The sequence below is a fragment of the Neodiprion fabricii genome, chromosome 4 (assembly GCF_021155785.1).
Source record: "Neodiprion fabricii isolate iyNeoFabr1 chromosome 4, iyNeoFabr1.1, whole genome shotgun sequence".
Lineage (NCBI taxonomy): Eukaryota > Metazoa > Arthropoda > Insecta > Hymenoptera > Diprionidae > Neodiprion > Neodiprion fabricii.
In genome coordinates this window covers 16,080,156-16,105,225 of record NC_060242.1, presented here as the reverse complement: position 1 = coordinate 16,105,225, position 25,070 = coordinate 16,080,156, and the positions used below count along the sequence as shown (strand labels likewise).

The 25,070-nt window shown below is 42.9% G+C and overlaps 1 protein-coding gene and 2 long non-coding RNA genes across 5 annotated transcripts in view; 2 read left to right on the top strand and 1 right to left on the bottom strand.

The window, feature by feature from the left end:
• LOC124181139 (low-density lipoprotein receptor class A domain-containing protein 4-like) overlaps positions 1–25,070 on the top strand; it is a 68,146-nt gene that overhangs the window by 18,522 nt on the left and 24,554 nt on the right. For all 3 annotated transcript variants that reach the window (XM_046567412.1, XM_046567409.1, XM_046567410.1), the window contains one exon: positions 6,227–6,411. In XM_046567412.1, the coding sequence (XP_046423368.1) occupies positions 6,227–6,411 (185 nt within the window). The remainder of the gene's footprint in view (positions 1–6,226; positions 6,412–25,070) is intronic.
• Positions 18,805–19,736, top strand: LOC124181144. Its single transcript, XR_006870391.1, has 2 exons — positions 18,805–18,922; positions 19,277–19,736. It is a non-coding gene; the product is annotated as an uncharacterized LOC124181144 (long non-coding RNA).
• Positions 19,594–23,331, bottom strand: LOC124181143. The gene is made up of 3 exons (XR_006870390.1): positions 23,166–23,331; positions 20,173–20,518; positions 19,594–19,666 (listed from the first exon to the last, which is right to left on the bottom strand). It is a non-coding gene; the product is annotated as an uncharacterized LOC124181143 (long non-coding RNA).

The window sequence follows — 25,070 nt, the reverse complement described above, 5'->3', positions numbered from 1 at the left end:
AGGACCGGGAAGTAACTTCATCCGTCGTCGGTACAAAATAACTCGAGTCCGTTATACCGTCCCGCGTAACAATGAATATTTCAGAAAACTTTTTGAAATCTTTCACGAACGGGAAGAAACATTTCAAAAATATTCCAGAAGAAGGTTGCTGCAAGTTGAAAATGTTCGCCCCAGAAACTTGAAAAAGATTTCTTGATTGTTGTTGTTCTTAAAAAGATTTTCATAATCTTTGTATAAAATAGTTTATTCAAAGTTTCTTAGAAAGATTTCATGTTATGTGGGTCGTACGTAGACAGAGTGACGGAGAGTGGGAGAGACAAACTTTTATTCCTATTCTCCGGGGTGATAATTTAGGCGAAAAGAGGACTGGCCGGCGAGCCAAATTGCAAGAGGATCGTCATCGGCGAACAGGTTTCCAGCCTTGCCCACTTGAACCGCAGCTTGAGCTGTCGCCGTAGCAACCGACGTGACGTCATTGCTCGGGTCTGTTTTAACCAGGGAGGTTTCTTGTCTCTCGGGGTCGCGTATTCGGCATATCTCTTGTCTCCTCCGCACCCCTCCGCACCGCGGAACGTTGTTAAATCCGCGGCTGTTCCTCGAAACGGGGAAATTTCCAATCCGGATTTTACGTCCTCTCGTTTCGCGTAGAGCGAGCATGGCCACCGCATGAGAAGAATGAGAACGCTTCCCAGCCATCGGAGTCATCCGATCCTAGAGTCGAGCACTAGCTGTCCTTGATTATCATTAAGAAGTATGTAACGTATAGCCCCAAGCTCTATTCGTCGACACGTGCCGCCGTCCGGACGGTGGCGGATTGCACGTTACTCGAGTGTGGGGTACACTACGTGACGAATGAGAGTCTCGAGTGTGGTTGGTGTTACGCAACTCGCGGACTGTCCGCAGCGGCACCGCTGCCACCGCTCGTACGTAATAATAATACTCGGGTCTCTCATAATCACCGAATGCGTCGCGTCGCGTGGCGTTGGCCAGCCGCGTTGACGCGGAATCATCGCAGGTATAAGGTACGTTAAGCGGCGCAGCTGCATCGCCAAACGTCGGCAGCACTCGGGACGAAGATGCAGGCGACGAGAAGTTTACCGACTCGCGAGTTTCCCGCTGTAACCGGTAACCACTTTCGGCGGTCCCTCATCCTCGACTTTGTCCACCGCTCCGTGTCCTCACGCCAATTCATCACAACCCGACACGCACACCAGGCCATGGAAAGTACGCCCCTCACAATCAGCCTTGCCTACAATGCCTACAATACCGGCCGACCGGCCTCGACATTTCGGACACGTGTTTGACCCGCGTCGCGTGGCACGACGTGGCGTGACCCACCAAGAACGACCGACCGTCGCATCTTGGGTCTTCGGTCGGTCCGGGTTCTTCAAAGCGACCAACGAACGGAAAGGATGACGGGGATTACGAGAGGACCGTGGAGAATTCCCAGCCTTTTGTTTTCATCGACAATGCTTTCAGGTTGTCTCTCTCTCCCTCTTTCTCTCTCTCTCTCTCTCTCTCTCTCTCTTTCTCTCTCTCTCTCTCTCTCTCTCTCTCTCTCTCTCTCGTATCGTCGGCTTGGTTCGGCTAGACTACGACGCGTGGGCCTCCTATACCCCGGAGGTCTCCGGGTCTGGTCTGGTCTCTCCTCCCCCCCGCCGATGAACTCTCCTTCGATTTCCTTTGTAGGTCACTGTGTAGGTCAAAAGGCCGAATTATCCATGTTTTCACAATTCAGCGTTAGTTAGGCTGAGAAACTTTTTTCCCATTCGTCGAATACCGCTAATTAACCAGGCGACTCGGTCGCTGTGAAAGACGAGCCAGCCAGTTTTCGTTTAAAAGACGACCAAGTTATTTTGTCTTTCTCTCGATCTTTCACTAATTGACACCTACTGGGATAACATTCTCTCGTCGATCAGCTCTTCTACCTACGTAGACATTTATTTTGAACCGTTGCGTAAAATCTCGACGCGCTTCGAATTACGAATACGCTAGTTTTGCATCTGATTTATTAATTATTCTCACCAATTCTGCTTTGCACGCAAGACGATTTCAATGCGGGTTTTGAACAGATTCTTCCTATACGTGCGAACAACGTTGCCGACGATGAAACAAGTGTTTCGAATGATTTCTCGAGATGATTTTTTAATCGAGGTTGTTTACCTCACGAAGTTGTTGATCGGCTCCGTCGTAACCTGACGCGGGTTTCGTCGAAAGAAAGAAGGAAGGCACGCGCCAGTTGCTCCCCCCCTCGCCCTTGTAGTTAAACAAGGTAATTTCCATTCCTAGGGCTGTGCAGCGGTGTTTATAAGCCCGCGCGCGGCCTCCTGTCGGAAAAATGGAACCTGGGTGCTGTAATTTATTCTCTTTTTCTTTCTCTCCTCTCTCTGCTTTTCCTCTCCTCACCTTCGCGGTATACATATACCTGCACATGTAACCACGGTGACGCAAAATCAGACGCGGCGTCTCACCGATCCGAGGATGCAGGGAAGAAGAAGATAAAAACAACAAGGCAGCGAGCGGTCACTCGCAGTCCGTGATATGGCTGAAGAGGAAGAAGAGGAAGAAGAGGAAGAAGAGGAAGAAGAAGAACAGAGGAGGAGAACTTTCGTGGAGGATCAACAGAGAAACAAGGCAAACTCGGTGCGGCAGGCGGCTACGGCCTCAAGTCCCGCTCACCCTCCTTCCTCTTCTCCTTCTTCTCCTCCTCCTCCACCGACGACGACGACGACGACGAGGGGCCCATAGCGTGTTTTTGTCCCCCGTCTGGGCCCCGCTGATGCTCATCGTTTTTTGTCTGGTGTACCCGCGTGCGCCGTCGACGATGCGATGCCGCGAGTCAGGCGACGATGAAGACCCCTTACATCGCAGCGTCGATATACGGAAACGGTCGTTTCTGTCGTTGCTGTTGCTGTTCCTGTTGCTCTCCGAAGTATGCAAATCGAATCACCGCATTGACGCGATGTCACGCAGTACGCGTCAGAACATGCGTCGGTGGCAATCGAACGCCACTGTTCGTCGTCGAATTCAGCATAAAATTAAATGATTGTCCAAACGTCGACTTGCGTAAGTCGAAAACGTTAGAATCGCAAGGTGTATCCGATCGTTACTCGCGATCGGAGAAACACGCTGCACTCGCGAGGGTAGCGGGCACGGAAGACAGTTGGGGCAAATTATACGTTCCGTTTCCTGCTCTCGTAACTGAAATACTCGCATCCTGTACGGTCGAAAAGAATTCCAGAATCGACCCGGAGCTCCGCCCCGAACAAGTCGCAAAGTTCATTTGGACGAACAGTCTCTGCAGCAGTGCTTATAGAAAGTAGAGAAATCACAGAGCCGTATACCTATATGGTCGTGCTTTAAGCCTGCGACGCTATCCCGAACACACACCTGCACTGGCTAACAACTTCTGCACGGATATTACCATACGGCGGATAAACGTAAGGTGATCTTTGATCGTTCTTGCGGCACGTTTCTCTTCGTCGCTACGTGCGCACGACATATAGGTATAATACCCTGTATGTACAGTCCGTGCACTGGACACTGTGCCGCCGCAACAGCAGCACGGCTGCAAGGCGCTCTTTATTCTGCTTAATTTTATTTTCATTCGAAAGTCGCCGCCGCCGTGCTTTTGTCCGTGTGTGACGCGTTCGTCCGTTCCCCGCATCATCGTCCGCCCCTATAAAGACGCGTGTACTTACCAACCTACCTCCTTACCTGTAACAGACTGCAGGTGTCTCTCCTTCTCCTTCCTCTCCTCCTGCAACAGGACGACGCTGACACGTGTGCACGTCATACCTGCTGCTGCTGCTGCTGCCGTGCCGGTCCTGTAGCTATAACCACCTCAAACCCTTCCTCACTTTGGTATGGAGGAAATTTTGTACGGTGGGTTCGTCCTGGTCTTGATGACAGACTGCAGCGGAGCTAATTCGCCAAATTTAAAAATAGAAATACGACAAAGAGAATGACTCAAATTTAAACGCTTTGTTGGTATTCAATTGCCTTGTTCGCTTGCATATGCGTATGGAATGGAGAAAAAATAACACTGCAGTAGCTGTCTCCTCTTGTTTTCACTCTCCGCTTTGCCGTGTACCTTGTACCGGTCGGGTTATTGACCTGGTTTCGATCTCACCGATGCCTTGGCTTACGAGTATAGTTAAGGTGTTGCATGGGGTTCGAAGGTTAAAAAAAGCACATGTTCTCTATTTTTTTTTTAATATAACGAGACAATTGTTTGATCCACTTTTTGAACGATATTTCATAAAATTTTTGTCCAAAAATTTCGATAATTCAGCCGTTCAGAACTGGGTTTCAAAGGCCCAGTATTTTTGCGGCGGACACGATAACTCATGCCAACTTTATCTGAAATCAAAAAAGCCAATATTTTCTGTTGGTAGGTGAGTATAGATTGTACTCGGACGAAGGATTCAAAAAAATATTGAAATTTGAATTTTTAGCATAGTCGTATGCAAACAAGTATAATTTTCGATAAAATCCGCACCATATATTGCCTTGTAAAATGAATTGTGATCTAAGAAGAAAAAAAAACTTCATCCAAGTACTAGTTAATCCTATCGAAAAGAAGAGTGCAGAATTTCGATAAGATCGGTGCATTAGTTGCCGAGAAATCGTGTCCACCGACTTCAATAATATATTTTTGAGAAATGAACGTTTACTCCAATTGACTTGAATCTTTGGGAAAATATTGTTGAGGTAAAAAATAAAAAACACAAAAAAAATGGCTTTCGTTGAAATACCTAAGGATCTATGTAAACACGTGTCGAATTGAACTAGTCGTTTGGATCGAATGTTTTTACATCGTGGTATTTTTAAGTTTTTAGAGTACAACGACTAGATTGGAATACTACTCGTACAACGTTTGGACGAAATCGTAACTCTGAAAGAGCGTTTCACTCAACGATCATCGACGAACGGTACGCGGATGATTCGCATGTGTGCACGTGTAAATACGCACACACGTTGACGAACACGTGGAAAAGAAAACAAAATTCCTAGACCGTGACTCGTCGGGAGAGTGACTCGTGGCTCAGCTGCGCAGGCTTTTCCTTATACTCTTGTTTTGTTGTTTCCCTTCTCCAAGCCGCTCAGCCTCGGTATCGTAACCACGTCACAAGGGTATAACGACCGTCTCCTCGATAACCCATATTAAAAATCAATCATCGTGCACCGCGAAGAGAACGATGCGTAACACCGAACGGATGTGATAACCACACCTGCCGAAGGACATCTAACAACCTTTTTACAACTTTTTTACACTCTGCAGGCACACGTCAGTCCCAATTCGGGATTATATAACGTAATGTTCGCAAGAAGAAGGGTGATCAAGTATCCTTCTGGCGTGCGCAAACAGGCATGGTCAACAGCAGCCTCTGCTTTTGTGTCTCTCAACTTGACCACGTGCCCCCCCAAGCCTGCCTCCGTCTCATTATCATTTGCATGCCTTCTATCCTCGCTGTAATCGTATTTGAGTACCTGGTGTGCGGCTGCGATCCGTATTATGCGTGCGTGCGTCATTGGTATGCGACATGGGCAACCCCTACCTCACCATTGTACCAGCTTTCCACCGATTCTGCAGTGACCGAGTTTCCTGGAGTAGGACAAGCAGTAGTCTTACTTATTTTGCACGCACCCGGACTGCGACCGTCGTCTTCGTCATCTTGTAACTCTTTACATCACCGACTGCCGCGTTTGTTATTGCTCGTGTTTTTCGATCCTCCTCCGCCGCCTCCGCACTAGTCGTAGATATCACGAGTAATAACAACGTGAACGTACGTGAATTATAGGCAGCCGGGGTACAACGCGACGTACTTACGTAGAACCCGCGTCACATCCTCATCGTTGAGCACACACAGCCTAATTGCACCCATGCACGGCAGTCAGTCTGTTGATTCGACGAGCGAGTGTAGGAGTGAGTGCTGACCCACTTCTCCGTAATAAAACATCGCCAAAATGATGCGTTACCATGTATCCAGGCGCACATTGATTCACTGCGTGTTTTCTGCTTCCTCGGTTCAAACGTGTATAATAATCATTCTTTTCGCAGACTCGTTATACCGTACCTACCTTCTTTCGATGACGGTCTCGAGTACCTGTACCTACACCGACTCGATGTATGTGCACAAAAAAAAAAAAAAATCTATGCATAAGGAAATACCACAAGAATATGAGGACAATGACAAGAGGGGTGTTACACGTGTGTTCGCAGTGAGCCGTAGCGGGTACATTCTTTCCGTCGTACTCGTCCTGGCGGTGGGGGGCATAGTTGGAGTACTGGCCACCGTGTCTCACCACTTCCATCGTCGGCATCAACGTCGCCTTCCCGAGGCCCCCGGGGCTTCCGACGCACTCTCGACGACCGACGATCGACAACTTCGCCATTCCGCCACGCCGGTGAGTGTTCGAACAACTTTTCCCTACCCCTGCGTCGTAGATCAACTAGGCGATAATTATACCAAGTCTCCGCAGTTGATAGAAATTTATCTGTTGCATAACGTTACATTCCGCTATCGTTGAACAACGGCTTCGCGCACTTTAGTCTGAACGACTGCCTGCCACGTGTGATTGGTGCAGGTACTGACTGCACCGGTGTAAACGAGCGAGCTGCTTGTTCGCAATTTGTGTACCATATGCATCATCGTATCGGTGCGTGACGTACGAGGTATAATTATCGTACGCATACGGTCATTGCACCGACGCGCGACGCTGCGCAATGCATGTATAATCTTGCGAAAATCGACTAGGTGTGCGATGAAAAATAAGAAAAAATAAAAGAAAAAAAAAACAAAAAAAAAAAAAAAAATAAAGAACGAATAAACGATACAATGTACACAATTGCAATGTGTAGTGAAAGAAACATATTATATGTAGGAATATATACGTCTCGGGTGAAAGACTCGGAGTTGGATAAGTGACGGGTGTAAGGAGAATAATATTATACTAAGGCCGCGGGTAGAACGAAAATAATCTTCGTTATGCGCTGGGTAGATAGAGGCGTAAACAATGCAACTGACTCGACTAACGAACCAACGCGTTGCGGTGTCTACAGCTTATTTACTCACTTGGTTGCGACTTGTCACACGTATTTATGTTACATTGCGTACGCGTGCATTTACTTATACGTGCAGGCAAAACACAAGATGCGTGCATACACAATAAGCAATGAAACGAATGACGACCGTACCGGTGTTGTGCCGATTAGACTGTCACCGTCCGCATGCATCGTCGCAAGCTCCGCTCGCTTTACTCTTCAGCCTCGGATCCTCCTCCCCCTCCACCCACACCAGACATAATATTTACTTCTCGGTGGAGCGAGAGAAAGAGAGAGAGGAGTTAGAGTTGCCTTCGCCCACGCGCCCTCCGCCATTTTGGACCGGGAAGGTCGGCCCGAAGGTCCGAAACCGGCCAACGTGGGCTAAACTCTCCGTCAACCTGACTCCCTTTTCTTTACTTCCTTCCGCCTGTCTCTTGCTTACGTGTACTTCCTTGGCTGCTTGCTTGTACGTACTCACTTCCTCTGTCGGCCAGTCTGGGAGCCAAGGAATCCTTTCAGTTGCTTAGATGCGGGATGTGGATCATATTTTGTAAAATCGTTCCAACTAAATTTAGATACTTGTCAATTTTCACAAACGTTACAAATGTACAACGCTTGAGGGGTAACCGAGGTAATAATCACTCGTGAAATCTGGTGTACACTTTTCCGCAAATCTTGTGAAATCTCTTGAAATTTTTTTTGTAATCATCTGAAATCCTTTTGAAATTCCTGAAATCTGTTGAATCTTTGTAATCATGTAACACCACTGTAAAAACTTAAACAGAAAGCACAGTTTTCTTTTTTTGGATGCAAGAAAAGGTATTAAGATAATTATATTGAAGAAAGTTATCAAGTATGTATTTAATTATAATACAAAAAATTGCTGTCAACAAATATTCAAAAACGGAGACGCTGGAGCCATTCTCGCGAGATATGGGGCACGCAGTATACCCAAAAAACAAAAATCACTTAATCTACGTATTAATAGCTACAGAAATGAATAGGGGATTTTCGACAAGTTAATTTAAACATTACATGTCAAGAAATAAGTGCCCTTTTCTCGTAGAAAATCGAACACTTTCGTTCAAATACTTGCCAATTACACAAACATCAATATTTTAAAAATACATAGATTAAGTGATTGAGACAAAAATAAAATTTCCAGATTCAAATTATCACCAGTTGCACTGCGTGCCGCAGAATTCAACATGACTCGCGAGAATGGCTCCAGTGTCACCATTTTTTAATATTCGTTGATAATAATTTTTCGTATTATACTTCGATATATGCCTGTTAACTTAAATGTTATATTATCTTATTACCTGTTCTTACATCCAAATAAAAATTGTCGAAAAAGCGCTTTTCTTTTGTTTTTGCAATCTTGTCAACCCTTAAGCTACTCGAAAGTCATTCAACCTTTGCAATCGTCCCACAAAGTGCAGGAGAAATTCATTACGTGTTACATAGTATGTAATAATCATTTTTCCATCTCGCAATACTTGGAGTATATAATGATCAAAATTCCATATCGATGGTTGCACCAGGCGCAATACGCACAGTATGAAAAATATGGAATACATCTGACAACCGTGATCACGTAATCGTTGTGTCTCGGCCGCGTGTAACACGGAGGATAGGATGGATGGATGTGTGTAATCCTTTCCGACTCGGCAGACGCGATTTTGATAAAAATCACACCCCCGCAAGGGGTTCGGATCCCCCACGTGTTGTATAAATTTATACACCCCCCCCCCCCCCCCCCCCCCCGCCCTTACGTCCCCGCGTCACCATCCTTGCACGAGTCGAAACGCTAGAGGTTGGCTGCCAGGTTAGGCGATGGGGATGACGGGTTGGGGGGGAGTTTGCGAACAGCTTTTTTTTCTTTCCATTTTCGGGCGTCGCTGTCTGGGTCGCCTTTAAAGAGGACGGTCCCAGACGGACCGCGACAACACCGACGTAGAATCCGCTCGAGCACGTGCGACGGCGACCTTCTCGTTACTACACGGAGACCTATATCTATACATCTACGGGGTATACGCACACACGCGTAAACACGCTACCTCGTTGTACGTACAGAAATTTCGCACAGGTTTTGAATTTAAACTTCATCCCCTGGATCCTGTTATTAAAAAAAAAAATAAATAATTTCATTAGTTTTCCAGTCTCTTGAAACATTAATATATATATATATATATATTATTATCGTTACATTGTAATATTTCCAGAATATTTATATACGTATATCGCATTTATTTTTTTATTTGTGCATAATTCAATTATAATATGCAGTTACACGCAGTGAGAGAGAAATACCGAAGAAACGCGTGTATACGTATAGATTATGCAACGCCTGCAGCTCGTCCCTCGCGATCGCATTGTGACCTTGGCATTGAAGCGCGAAATTCGACCGATTTAACCATCGTCTCTATACGTATACCTACACACACAGAACGGCAGTCACCCTCTGACTCTCCCTCCCTCCCTGCCTCTCACTCTCTCTCTCTCTCTCTCCGCGTATGCGAGAGGGATAATTTCTGTACGGACTCGAGCCTGGGGTTGGAGTCGGAGTTGGGGTGGCTCGACGTCGCTCCTTCGCTTCTGTGTGCGTCAGTTACACTCGGCACGTGGCGCTTTATCGCCGGGCTGTACATATGTATTACGTATATAGGTATAAAGGACCGACGACGACGCGACGCGCCGGGAGGAGAAGAGGACTCGCCGAGGGTTAGCCTTGTATATAATAACTACATACGTATGGCCGATTCCGCCGAATCTAAATGTCGGTTCATGCCTATGCAAAACTTTTAATCATATGCACGAATTTCGATCTTACCGCATCAGTTTTCGTTGTATACGATGTAACAACGGGCAGCGGTGTGCTCACAATGACGCAGCAAAATCACAAAACTTTCTAGACCGACGTACGTTGACTTGGAATTTTTTCTATGGATATGTTGTACAACTATGGGTATGGGTACACTTCCTGTCGTACAAAACAAAAACTTGACATTACCAGTTTTTTTGTGTGTGTGTGTGTTCAAAAAGAAGTCTTGTGCTTCCGAACATTCGATATATTTCGGGATAGCAACAATGATAAGAGAAGAAATATTTTATTCAGTGGAAACGTGTTTTTCCTGCGTCATGTCTGACAATGAGTAGCTACGTACAGGTTGTTTTTTATTTATTTTTTTTTTTTCTTTCTTGCACTTCTTCTCGATTTTTTGCTGTTACCGTGAAAAAAAGAGTTAGAAAAACAGAAAAGAATAAAAAATTAACTTCGCTCACAAATTTCTTCTACATTACATATCTACAGGAATGCCATTATGAAAATACAATTGTCCGATGAAACCATTGTCATATCCTACAGCGTGTGACATTATGTTTCGACGCGTTTGTTAACATGATAGTTGCTTGCGAAAAAATTGCACTTTTACTTTAGCCGTTGTGTAAGTGGCATCTAGCTATACGTGGGATAGAAAAAGAGCATACGGAGAGAGAGAGTCTACCCTTTACAATACGTAGATACGTGTATACCTATATTACCGATACGATGCAGCGCAATTTATTGTTACATACGCTTATGTCGTAATAAACAGGTTGTATACAATTTCAAAAGAACATCTGCACTACAGACGCAAAGGTATACGGATACTATACCTACGCGACTAATATCACCTATTTAAACTTCTCACGATCCAACTACAAAATATATTGACTGCATAATAATTTCATTATCGTTCATCTAATTTTCAATAATGCTTACCAATCTATCATCTGTCTCTTTCAGATTCAGCACGTTTATCCACCCCCAACCGAGATTCCGTTATTATATTATTATCATCGTTATTATTCCTTTTTTTCAGCATAACAATACGCAGTTTTTCGCGGTCGTCGACGCTAATCCTCGTAGTAGAATATATTATATGTGTACTGTAAGGTTATAACATGGTAACACAGTCGTTGCCGGCGGATTGCTCGTGCTGTATATAGCTTTGTTTTCCGTTAATGAATCAGCCTTGACGCTCTCCGATAAGATCGGCCGATAACAAGCGAGCATTCAATCCCTCCCGCCTCCCTCTCTGTCCTCTCGGTTTTAAAGTCTAGACGGTTACGTAATCTCTAAAGAAGGCGTTGATTAGACCTTCGCTTACGTAGTTACAGTATGAGTATATAACGTAGTTATATCTATACTTATCGTACATAGGTATATGCACGCACAATGGGCGGTTGGGTAATGGGTACATAATATCTGTATACATATATACAGATACATGTACAAGGTAACGGCTTGCCTAATTAACCGAGCGGGATTCCCATCCCGTATATTATACATAGACGTATAACGCGTGTAACGTTTTTACGTACATAAACGAAAAATATTCACATATGCATGTATACATGTACGTATAGCACTTCCGTATGGATTGTACGACATGCGTAATATGGGTCCATGTTCCCCCTGCAGTCACCGGTGACATACACATCCACAAATGCATGTGTATTTAGGTTAAGTGCACGACGCGAATGTACGCATACACGTAACAACGCGTACCTATGCAAATATATGTATGTATGCGTATAAGTAGGAAAAAACTCGCACGTGGCGCAACATTCGGTACATCGACTTTAGGCTGGTTTTTTTCACATCACCTACGCTCACATATTTTTATTTCTTTTCGTTTCGTTTCGTTGCTCACTCGTGCGAAGTTTCTTATCGATATTCTTTATCATTTTCGCATCTATACCGTGTATGAACATTGAAGCGTGTAAAAAACTTCCGTTACATGAATAACACTTTTTCAGCGTGTTTGATGGGTAATTCGATATCGTACTTCTTTCCTTCGAATTAAAGTTTTCTTCGCCCTTCTTATTCCGATGCGTTAGTCAACGCGTGTCAATCCGAATAATGCTGAATCGTATGTATAGTATGAGAAATCGTGTCACAAATTTCAAGGAGAAAAAACAGGTTTCAATTGTTTAGCTATACATATTATATGTACATGTATACATTGCACATATAGTACAGGAATATTTCATTGTCAGAATCTAGTTACTTTGATCTTTGTTTTTCTTATTTTTTTCTCAAAAATCTTACACCATCAATTTTATTTTAATCGCGGTTATGTTTCGACATCGTTGCCTTGCCGCTGCTGCTGTTGCTGGTGCACTATTGCAGCACGATACGAGCAAGCGGAGTGCCGGACATGACGCAGTTGACTCGTCTGGCCGAGTTCCGCCCGATATTTATCCCCGAGTGCATTTTCAATTGCGCCTTGGTTTTTCCAACTCTTCGCAGAACCCATGAATCGGGCAGAGTCCGCACCTCCTCGTTGATCAAACTCTGATCATTGCGACCCGCGTCAGGAAATATGGCTATAATAATGTTATTTATTTTCACGCACTCCGTCGGCTTGACGCTAAACTGGTTAAACATGATGTTTGGTATATAAGTGATCGATCGATCGATCGATCGATAAATCTATACATATACATCGGGAGAAAATACTGTCTGCAGTGTTATATGTTTTTTTCCTTCTTTGCTGATACTCGATTGCTTCGAATAAATACAATATAATGTATAACTCGCATAAAAATTGAAAAAGCGTTGAAACAGAGCTTTGAATCATAGCTAGTGTCACTGAAATTTTTGAGACGCTGAGTCACTGATCTAGTTTCATTCAACTACGTACGTAAGAAGAGTTCCCGTGAGGGAGGAGAAAATTTTAAAACGCTGAAAAAATTCTACTGCGAACACTTCGTTGTTTCAATTACGTCGCGGACATCAGTTTATTATTTTTATATTTTTCAACGGAAATATCCCTATCGCTTAGCCGATTATAACGAGCAATAGCCGATTTTATTCGTAAATGAATTCTCCCGCACAGATCGTCTAATTGTAAGTCAAATCTTAGGAAATTCATTTACGAATAAAATCAGCGTTTTTTCAATAGAACCCAACGAATTGTACGGATATTTCGATGAAATAAATAGTGAAATAATTTCATGTGATTTCTCTGACGTTGTTGATAACAAGGTGTTTCCAATCGAAATTCAGAAGTTCTCGTCCGGTTCACAGTGAGATTTTCTCAAATCAACTCGATCAGTTTCAGTTGCCCTGTTTAGCATTCGTTTTTTCACGTTTTCGATTCAACGCATTTTCGACAAGAGGGTACACGTCCCGCAGCACATCCTTAAGGAGTTATCCCCAGATTTCTTTTATTTAATTTTCGTAATGTACATATATTCAAGTACCTGTATACACAGCAAATTTCATATCGGTCCGACAAATATTTTCGAAGTTATGCGCACATTTGCAAAGACGCCACCCCAGCGTTTCAAAGTGATTTTGAAACTTTAAACACGTTTTTCTCAAAACTGTGTTTTCAAAGTCGGTGAGCAAGATTTATCTAAAACTCCTGAACCGATCGGTTTCAAATTTTTACACAAGCTTTATCAATATATTTTTCAGTCCTCGATCGAAGATTTTTCCTCGCCAATAAATATTTGCCATTGTTTATCCAAATTAAAGCGAAAATGCTTATAGAAAATCGAATTTTTTTTTTAAAAGCCGCCGTTTACTTAAAAATCAATATTCTACTTGCTCGATCCATAAAATACCAGACAACTCCTTATATTAACTAATTTTCTTTTTGTTCTTGCATTTCGGATGAACCAGTCCAGAGATATCTCGCGTCATTATTTTTACAAATAAAAAACATCAGAACGAAATTCAGCGTTACCGTATCATGTGCATAAATTTTTACATTAATAAACTGAAACGTCTCTTCGTGAAAAATCGCTTTCTTTCTTCGGCACCCCGACTGAGGTATAACCCCTTAACAAGGAGTAGGAGAAAATATCGACTTGAAACCCGACGAACTCCTGAACATTCTACAACGAGACTGATTGCGAATGAGTACAAGCAAGCATCGCCGGCAGCGTCACAGAGAATATAGAGGGTCTCCCCTGCGTGCACGTGTGTTTTCCTACTTGTTATGTCGATGAGTCAACATTGGCGGCGCGTCTCCTAGACGGCAGCCAGACGTGCCGTATATGTATGTATGAATGCACGTATGTACCGCGTAAACCGCGTTTCGGCCCTGCCTGCCTGCCTGCGGCGTCTGAGGTCACTAGACTGGCTCTCCGATTATGCTTATTAGACAATTTTTAATTGCGGGCGACGAGAGCCAACGCAGCCTCAGGTGCATGACCCGCCGCCTGCTGTTTCGATTTCCTCGCCGAATCGTTGTTATTTCGATTCGCAGCTTTCGCAACGAAGCTCGATACCGTATCGTGATATTTTGAATATAAAAATTTATTTATTTACTAAACATTCACTTTTCTCTTCTACGATGTTTCTCGTTCCAACTTGTACGCCCGTAATCGTGGATCGGTCGAAAATCGTTGATCGCACTTATAATGTGGTGCAATAATAACACCTGCATGAAATTTGACAAACGTTAAGACCAAGCTAAGGAGGTAGATATGTAGATGTGGAAATTCGAGAAATTAAACCTACCTGTTTGGTATATACCTGTACTTAATAGAATTGTTATCATATGTCACGTTATCCAACTGTCTGGGAGAATTTGTATTTTCAGCACAATATCATACTTTCTTTGTAGCGCATGTGCATTAAACTATAGCAGACGACGTACCATTACGTCGGCATCACTGATACATACCGGGACAATCTCTTGAAACTTGAAAAGCAACTGCGCATGCGCGAGGTTTATCATATATTCGTGCAGGCTGGCCATCCCGAGTTTCAGCTGTCGAACTGTTTCTGGCGGCGATGTAGTTGATACGAATTTTTGAGGTTAGAATCTCAAATAATTGAGATTAACAGTGATTCGGAAAGTTTTGGGAAGTATTTCTTATTGGGTCGGAAAGTCGATCCTTCAAAGAACGGTCGGAATATAATGCTTATTCTCTTTGAAAATTCAAACGTACACATTTTGCGTAGGTTGGCTCGCCTGCATCGCAGACAAGAATATCGCTGCGGGAAGATTTCGCCAACCAATGAGATTTAATTATTTGGCGCATGCGCGGTTGATTTTCAAGTTTCAAGAGATTCTCCCGGTATATATCAGTGATACCGACGTAATGGTACGTCGTCTGCTATAGTTTAATGCGCATGCGCTAAAATCGGCGAGTAGTCGTTTGCCAGGACGACCAACCGTTATAAATTTAGACATTTTGCTGCGATGTGTGTAAGCTCAAAAATTTTGAAATCTGTCCGTGTAAACTATGAAAATTTTTGAGGTTAAGTTTATGACGGTTGAACGTCCTAACAAACAATGACTTTTCAATTCTAGCGCATGCGCATTAAGCTATAGCAGACGACGAACCATTTCGTTGTTAAGAATTCACCTTGAAACTTGTCAATAATCATCGGCAGCTAATAATATACATATTGTATACAGTATATCTATGTTTACAAAAAATGTATACGAAATTAAGAAAAAAGGATCGACGAGGTATTTTATTCTATCTTTTTTTCAATCCAAGTTTATCACTCGCATTCATACCTATATTTGAATTCTCTCATTATTATCTTATATTCATCTCCTTTCTTATAACGCGATTATACACGTGCGATGTAAACACGCACACACACACGCACACGCTTGCGCATGCATGCAAATTTCACTGTATAATAATAAGCTGTTTATAAATTTTTGTCTCCGGTTGAAAAATTCTTACCCGGCCTTGACGTTGTAACACATGTAACCTGCCATTACATTTATCTCTTTAAATTTGCTCATCGTTGTTTCTTCCTTCGAGCGGGAATGACAGTCATGAAAGACGCTATTATGCATATTACATGCATCATATAAACACTATCTATTAATCTGTAGTATTCGTATACATGTCGTCGACATTCTAATTTAATACCTACATATATATATGTGTGCGTGTGGGTTGATGTATAGAGGTATTTAATATTTTATTTAATGTTATTATCATGTTTAATATTTAATATAAATACATGTAGTACGTATATACCCATGCAACAGATTGATCGATAGTGTTTATATACTGTAGGTAGATACGTGCGCCTCTGTGTGTATAAATCCCTTAGTCGATCGATCGGCGGTAAATTGTTGCTCGAACTCGACTCGGCGTCCTTCCATCATCCACCTGCAGAACGTCGTAGTCGGTGCCACCTGACGGTTGCATCGGAGGATGCAGCGCGGTGACGACGAGTACCGGAGAAGAGATGCAACATGGCAACAACAGCACACAGGAGTATTATACGTACGCAATAACCCGCGAATGTATATTCGCGTGTAGTTTCGCGTGTACGTATACAAGGCATGCACTCCGCAGAGACCTACACACGCGTAGGAGGCGATCGCATAAATTGGACCGACCGACGCAAAGTCCGCAAGGCGCGCCTCCGCAACCAAGAGCAACCAACGCGAGGAGAGGAGGTCGGTCACCCCGCGATTCGCACACAACGCAACACAACGCAACACAACACGAGACACACGACTCTCGCGGACTGTACGTACTCTCTTTTTCGAAAAGAAGGTGAAGAAGGAGAAGAAGGAGAAGAAGGCGAAGGAGAAAGAAAGACGCGAGGTGTAATGGGGGGGGGGGGGGGGCTGAGTACGGCGGCATGAGGTGAAAAGAAATACGGTTGGTGGGAAAGGGGCGGGGGGGGGGGGGGGGGAGCGTAAAAAGGAGAAAACACGACCGTCGGCTGACCGGTGTCTGTCTGTAACCCACCGACCCCCGTCCTCACGACTTTGCTTGCTTTGCGCTCTCCGGTACTTTAGCCGCTGCACATCGCACCGAGGTGCAAAGTTGGGGAGAGAATCAGAGAGAGAGAGAGAGAGACAGAATTTATCTTCCAGGGTATGATATAACACCTGTAACCATGAAAATTGTAAATATTGGCGATGAAGAACATGCATTATACAATTGTTAATCGGAGCGTATAATTTAGCCAGTGTCGTCAATGTCGCCCCATTGATAAGAAAAATTGTTGAAAAAAAAGCGAAGATTTTAACACGGTGCAAATTTGTTTAGCTTTTCTTTTTTTCTCTTCTCAAGTTGTCTAAAACTCAACGTCTCGTCCGTATGTTCGCTTAATATACCCGAAAGCTACCGAATCGATTTTGATTCCTTACTTTTCTATGGTAGTTACAAAGTCTGGCCAGATTCTCAGCTATATTTCGTTACAACTAGATCAATAGTTTCGGAGATGTAACGATATTCGTAAGCCAAAGCGGAAGGGGATCAGATGCGTATAGTTAGGTTCAAGAATTTTTCAAGGTCTCTGTGAGCTCTACAAAAAAAGTCCACGAGAGCATATGACTAAGTCTAATAGTTTTTAAACAAGAAGAATTTGAAAATATTCTAGTTACCATGCTGCATACAGGGTGCTTGTGTTAACTCTGGGCATACTTCTAGGGTCTTTGGAGGCTGCCTAGGCAAGCATTTTGAGGCGAGACATCCATGGTCGGAAACTCATTCCGATGGCTGTGGAGGGCTTTGAAGGATCTGGTACCGTGCGCTTGTTCGTAGTGTAATGAATCAGATATAATCACTTTCGACCCGACGTTTTATTCAGCTGTAGACAGTGGTAGTGGTAGAAAGTTCTCCTGCGAAGTCAGCAGAACGATAAGCTTTTAAAAAAACGATAAACAATGAGAAAAATGACAAAACAATTTTTTGTCGTTCGGAATATGTAGATTTTCACGTCTTGAAACGGATCTTGACAGCCGGTGTTTAAGGTGTCCATCACTTTGAGGAAGGCACTCCATGGAACATCTGGTTGTTTTCCATAACTTTTTCAAATTTTGTTTCTAAGCACTGGAAATTGTTTTGTTATTTTTTTATTGCCAAGTTTATCGTTTTCTTGACTTCTCACGAGAACTTTGTACTGTTGTCTACGGCTGAATAAAACGTCCGTTCGAAAGTGATCACATCTGATTAATTAGACTACGAAGAAGCGCGCGGTACCAAATCCTTCAAAGCCCTCAACAGCCGTCAGGATGATTTTTCGACCATGGATGACTTACCTCAAAATCCTTGCCTAGCCAACCCCAAAACACCCTAGAAGTACGTCCACAGTTAACATAAACGTATAATATTTATTATAGGCAGGTATAGTGCATCCTGTTACATATACGGAATTTTCATACGTTCTTCGAATCGTCATCTCGCTATAAAACTTCGGGTAAAGAAATTCTACAAAATCCAGCGTCATTTTACACTCCTTTCTATCCCCCATTTCAGGATCGAAATGTTACCATCAAATATCGTCCCCTGACCTGATCCATTTATTTTCCGACATTTCAGTCTGATGGGAAGTTTAATTCTTGGCAACTACTTGGTTTGCCCGTTATATATCTCAGCCCCTGCGAAACCTACCCTGATATCTAATTTTCACAACCTAACCTAACCTAACGCGACTAATCTATCCAAGTTGTAAAGGAACCGGTAACGTGTTGCAAGTGTTGTTTTGCGGAGGCGGAGAAAAAATTTTCCACAGCGGTGACCACCTTGCGATACAGTATATGACATAGCTATCTATATACATACATACATACATACATACATACGTATATCATGCACGTGTTTAACTCATTCGGAAAGAAACGCGCGCGTTGAGTCAACAACAGCGGGCTCTACGTATGCATTGTTTTCACATTCATTCAACCCCCCCCCCCTTCTGCGCGAATAAAAACCACCGCGTGTCGCGTTCATGATCATCGCATAATACACCGTTTCGAGTATTTTATACCTACACCGCACTGCAGTTGCGGGCAGCGAACGAGACGGTGATTTCTTTTGTCAAATTGCCAAAAGACTGCAGGTCCGTTCATATACAGACGATACGTTAAATGTAGGTGGTAGGTAAGTAGGTATACGTATATAATATATGTATATGAGTTCGATCGAGGCTTTGGTGCGCAGATTTGATTCGCAGCTTTCCGAATTGTCATTCTCTCTGCATTTATCTATATCGTATATTATACACGGGTGTATACACTTTATAGGTATAGCTTTTATAATTAAACCTTGTCCACCGTATAAACTGTAACGTAATTTCTGTTTACACCTGTTTTTATTCTTCCTTGTGTTATTATTGTCGTTGAGATTAAATTATACAATCATGCCGCCACTGGAAGCACGCAATTATACTCGTACCTACCTTATCATAATAACGCTGAACAGTAGACGTTAAAAAATTTAATCTCTACATTGCAGGAATTATTTGCCTCCGTGCGTAGTCAATTATATTGTATAAACGAAGATGAAACCAAGGAATAGAATAACATAAACTGAAATAAAATTGAAAATCGTGTTGGACAAGGTTTTTCTTACAGAAAAAGGGGGGAGGGGCGGGGTTACAGGCACAAAAGGAACATTAAAAAAGACTATTTTCCTGCTAACTTTTTATTATTATTATTGTTGTTTTCGCTGTTGCTGTTGTTATACCGTTTACTGCGCAATATAAATGAACAGGTATATTGTCAGTGCAGAGACGGAGCCTGCAGAGAGAGTTTACGGAAAATTAATTGTAAGCCATGAATAACATCGAATATCCTCAAATGTGTCACGCGTCGTTCTCCTTCATTCTGGCCGTGAAGGTCCTTGCTGTAAAACGGAAACGTCAAAAAAAAAAAAAGAAAGCAATAAATAACTAAATATACCAATGATTTGTGAACCGCAGGACATGACATAAAATTTTTCAAATACCGGTACTAATCATATCTGCAACAAGCTCGAATTTTTGTTTTTTATGTAACTCGACACCCCCACTCTCTGTCCCTGCACCGTTCCACCGGCAAGTATCACAAAGTTTCGGAAACAATCGACACAGGAAATTGACACGGAAACGACCGACCACGACGAGACGACGAGACAGCGACAGTCATAACAAATTTATTATTTGCATTCCGAGTTATACCGAGTGAACGAAACGGAATGCTTATTCTTATTGATATTATCATTATTCCTACTAAGCCTGTGTAGAGTAATTTTATGACATAAATTAATTTTTCGCTGAGTTTGTATTTTCGTTTTGTTTTGTGAGTAGGTATCATATATCCGCCTGCGGGTTACGGAAAAAAAAAGTCGCAAAGAAATTTATTTCGACTTACTTTTTATACAGCGCATTCATGTAGCCTTCGATTTGGAGCCGTTTGTATAATCATATGCCATATAATGAATTATACGTTCAATGTGTACGTAGATGTAATAAACAGGGTCACGGTGGTCATTGACACACGACGACGATCATAAGTTTTGCCTCTGACAAACGCCACGTGTAATTAATGTCCCGGTTTCGTCGCAGGATGGTATAACTGTTTGTTATATAGGTATACGTATATTCAACCGCGTCTACATACCCAACTTGTATCCGCCGATTGGCTCAAGTCGAGCGGAAGGATCGTTCGTGTCTCCTTCTTCCTCCTTCCTGCAAGCTCCCTTACCCTGCTGTACATCCTATATTGCAATATACCTTGTAGAGAAAGTTTAGGTTGGATCGGGCCAAGGTTAAGGTCAGATATTAGCCGGTATTTCCGATGCTGTACGATTATCATTCTGCACGTGCAATATCATTCGCACTGTCATCAGACGGACATCCGATGCCCCGAAATTCAGATGAAAATATGATATCCGTAAATTGTACCTTGTATCGTGCGTATAAAAAATGTATCCGATTTTTGATTTTATCATTTCTTAAAAAATAATATTTACTGTGATGAAAAAAAGAAATTAAACTAAAATTAAAAAGAACGGAATCATCTAGAATGTCACGTGATTCGATAAAACCAAGGTTAAGCGATCGCTTGTGCTCGAAAGTTCAACGATTGTCGTCGTTGCAAATCAATCCGCTCGTATAATGCGACAATAAATTATCATACCCATAGTATTGTTGTTCTTCTCTTTTCTTTTTTCTTTGATTTGATTTTTCTTATCCTCTTTTTCGTAACTTTTCTTATCGAGGCCGGTCGATTATCGGCCGCACGACGTGAATTTCGTTATACTTTATATTCACGCGCGTTGCTCACTTCGCGTTGCTCATCGCTGCGTTCGTTCGTATGCGCGTGACTTGTAATAAATTCTCAATTTCTCCACCGCGATGTTCGCGAGGTACTTCCTTCGATCAAATCGTACAAAACACTGTACAACACGTTGTCTCTCTGACACAAAGAGTCGCAATTAAACCGCGAGCCGAGGCGAATAAAGAAAGAAACTCTCTTATCATATTTCTTACATCTCGTTCTACTCCGTTGATTTTATACATTATACCCACTATATATACACATTCGAGAGAGATTTTAAATCGCGCGCCAATCTCCTGCATTTTCCTCTGCACGTGAAGAAGAGACACAAGCGGTACGAGGTACTTCAAACTTGTACCTGTAACGTAGCACGGTGGCCGGATCTCCTCGTAATCTTCGCGTCACTGACCGCTTAAACGGGACCGGCAAGTGCTTACAAAGTCAGTCAGTCAGTCCCTGAAGGGCAGTGCAAAGCAGCAGCAGCAGCAGCAGCGTAGGTACAAAGACGGCTTATTGAAGGCCGCCGGCCGCCGGCGATGCCCGTTCCTGTTTCTATCTCTCCATGGCTTTCTTGGTCTCTTTTTTCCGCTCAACCGCGAGTCGCACGTACGCCACGCTCGTACTCTCCAGTCGCGATAAATATGGGCACGTAATGCGTGCATGCTTACTTATTTACTTACTCACTTACTTACTTACCTACGGTAGGTATTATACGTGTGCAAGCTGTACGAAACACGAGCCTGTTTCGCATATGCATAATTTACCGATACATTTGAGGAGTACGTAACGCGTGTAAACGCGATTACGAATTATAACTATTACACGCAACGATGTGCTGATGGATACGCGCGAATAGGCGGTAATTCGGGATGCAGGTACGCAAATGTAACACGTGTCGTGGCGACTCTACGCGCGTTCTGTGATCCGTGCATTAGCCAAATCGATGCAGGGCGAAGAATGAAGCGCGGTCCCCCTTCTAGCAGCTGCACGTTATCGATGACTGCAGTATGTATGATATTATTATACATGTTATATTGAAATTTCGCCGCACGTTGCGCGTATCGCGATACCGTCTATCCGTACTATCTTTCTGCAGACTGTACGTGTAATGCGCTGTACGCACGTACGCGTATAATTGTAAATAATGAATAATCGTAAAGAACAGCAGTTGCAGAACAGAAGAAAACCGGAAGAGAGTTTGATATGGTGTTACGGTAACTACACTGTTGAAAATTTTCCGTAAATTTACCACACGTTTGTAATACACAAAAGTATGGCAACAAAAAATTTGGCGTTTCAAAGAAGATTGCTAAGCATTCTTATTAAGTTTCCAATCGAATTCCTTAATTATTCTTGACTTGGTTGGAAAAACGCAAAAGCGTATTTTTAATTTACTAAATTATGTAGTAAACGTATTATATTTGTAAATTCACTATACAGGTGTACGGTATTTGGAATTTACTGAACATGCTACTGAATTTATACATACTACTGAAATTCTGGACTTTTCTTGTGAATCTACTGAAGTTGTGCAGGATACAAATTTTATACAATATCCTTGACAGTAGGTATCAGATTTCAGTACAGCTCAAAGAATTAGCATGTAAATTTTGAAATTAACAATCAAATTTTCAATTTCAAACAATTACACCGTAATTACATCAATCACAACCCGTTTTTCATCTACATTTTGTCATTTTACAGCTCAGCATACATTTACCATAACGTTACTAAAGTTGTAAAGTAAATATGATAAAACAGCAATTAAAAATTTGAGTATTGAATTTGCCAATTACCAATCGAATAATGACATTCAAGTTTACAACATTCATCGCACTAATTTTACTAAATAGTATGGTAAATTTCACAATTCTGGTTTTGAAATTACTCACCATACGTATAATAAATTCGTAATACCTAATACCTAAACAATGCTCCCTGTACATTTGTAGTAAATTTACAACATAAATTTTCAACAACGTGTACACACATGTATGTGAATGCAAACAAAAAAAAAAAAATGGTACGAAGGAACCTTACGGAGGAGTAGAGAGAGTAAAAGAAAAAATTTTATCATCAAGTACCTATGGACAACGAATCGCGCCTTATCACGTTCTTCCAGCGTCTCTGTCGGCTCGGTATTCTCAAAGATTCCAGCTAGCCGCCGCGCGCAGGCTGGTTTTCCACCGCGGCGGGGAACATCGTCGACGATGATGACGACGATGACGAGACGCGGGGCCGGCGCTCGCTCTCGGCCCTGAGATATGATAGCCCGGTTATCAAGCTCTGCTCCCCCCCCCCCCCCCCCCCGCTCACCCTCTCTCTCTTCCGCGCCTCAGCGGTGCGCGTCTTTCTCCCTCTCTCACTCCTTCTCTCTGCCCCCGCCCACCGCCCGACAACGGATCTAACGCCCCCTCCATACTCCAGCCCCGGCAACCTCCTGTCTAGACGGCGTACACACATAGGCGCACACACACACACACACCCACACACACACACAGGCTCGTCATGAGAAGTGGGGCGGGAGGTGGTGTGGCGGAGGGGCGGGGGTGAGGGGGGGGCGATGACGCGGTGGCGTGACGGCGTGGTGTTGCGACGGGTCTTACGTACGTGTGTGCCCCGGGGCTACGCCTTTGTGTTGGTGCACGTGTCCCACGAAACTGAGAACGTGTTGGACCGTCTGTGCACTACGGTTTGGCGGCGGTTCACGGCGGCGGGACGCTCACCCGTGTGGTGTTACGGGGGGTTGGGGGGGCCGTCTGCCTTAGAGCTAGCGCCGTAAGTAGAGCGGCGACCGCCATTCACGTGTGATTTCTTTCCCTGTGTGCTCTACATGTATATATGTATATACATGTACTATAGGCATGCATGTATACATATATGTAGCTATCTTGTACGTATATTTGTCTGCATTTATACATGTGTGCGCATGTGTGTATATAATATACTTATTTCACGCTACAGGATGATTCTCATGTCACACGGATAGTAATAATAATAATAATAATAATAACTTGTCAACGTGATGTATAATGTAATAATAATGATAGTAATAATATAATAAGTTTTTTATTTAGTCGAGAAATTTATAATATTATGTACATACCACGTATAATACCTATAATGGATTAAATTTTGTTTTTTATGCAACTGATCGCGCTTTTTTCTCTTCGTTTGTTTTCCATAAGTTTTTATTCGGTACGGAATGTTACGACGGTAATTTGCAGTTCATTTGATGCCAGAGACAGAATCTAGGTATAATGTACTTGGAAAATTGATGTGATGTATATAATATATTAACATTGTATGTTGATTAATATATCTGTATATATGCATTTGTTTCTTATTTAAGTAATTTATTTGCACCTCGTTGATAATTATTATGTTGAGTCAACTGTCATGGTCATAAGAAACTCGGTCTTCCCTCGTCTGCATTGCGTATCACTCGCGATCAACTACCGCGCGCATTCCCCTAACCCCGCGTTTTTTTTCCTCTCGCTTTCTTCCTGTTCCGTCGGTGATTGATTACGCCAATATTATAAAGGGTACCGCAGAACGATGACTAAAAGGGTCGGATCGACGAACGATTGTCGTCGTTATTTCCCGACCAACATCTTGACCTGACCTATTTCTTTCTCTCATGTTATTCATCTCTCATCATCTCTCAGTATAAGTAGCTCAGTTCTTCGGTTCGCGATAATTTTCGTGGACAACGAAGGAAAGACAATCACAGCGTAAGATAAAGGGGATAGGGAAAGGCTTTTCACTCTGAAGGATCGACCGTCTCGAGCAAGAGCGCGTCAAAATTCCCCGTAATGCTTTTCGTCCGTATTACGGATGGAGGTACAGACAGGCAAGCAGACAATCTACAAGATACGGTTAAAAAACAATCACACACCGAGAAACAACAAACTGGAAAAAATAGTACGGCGTCTACCAGTCTCAATATTATCCGAGGTAGGCAATTTTTCCCGTCTCGTCTCGATCCC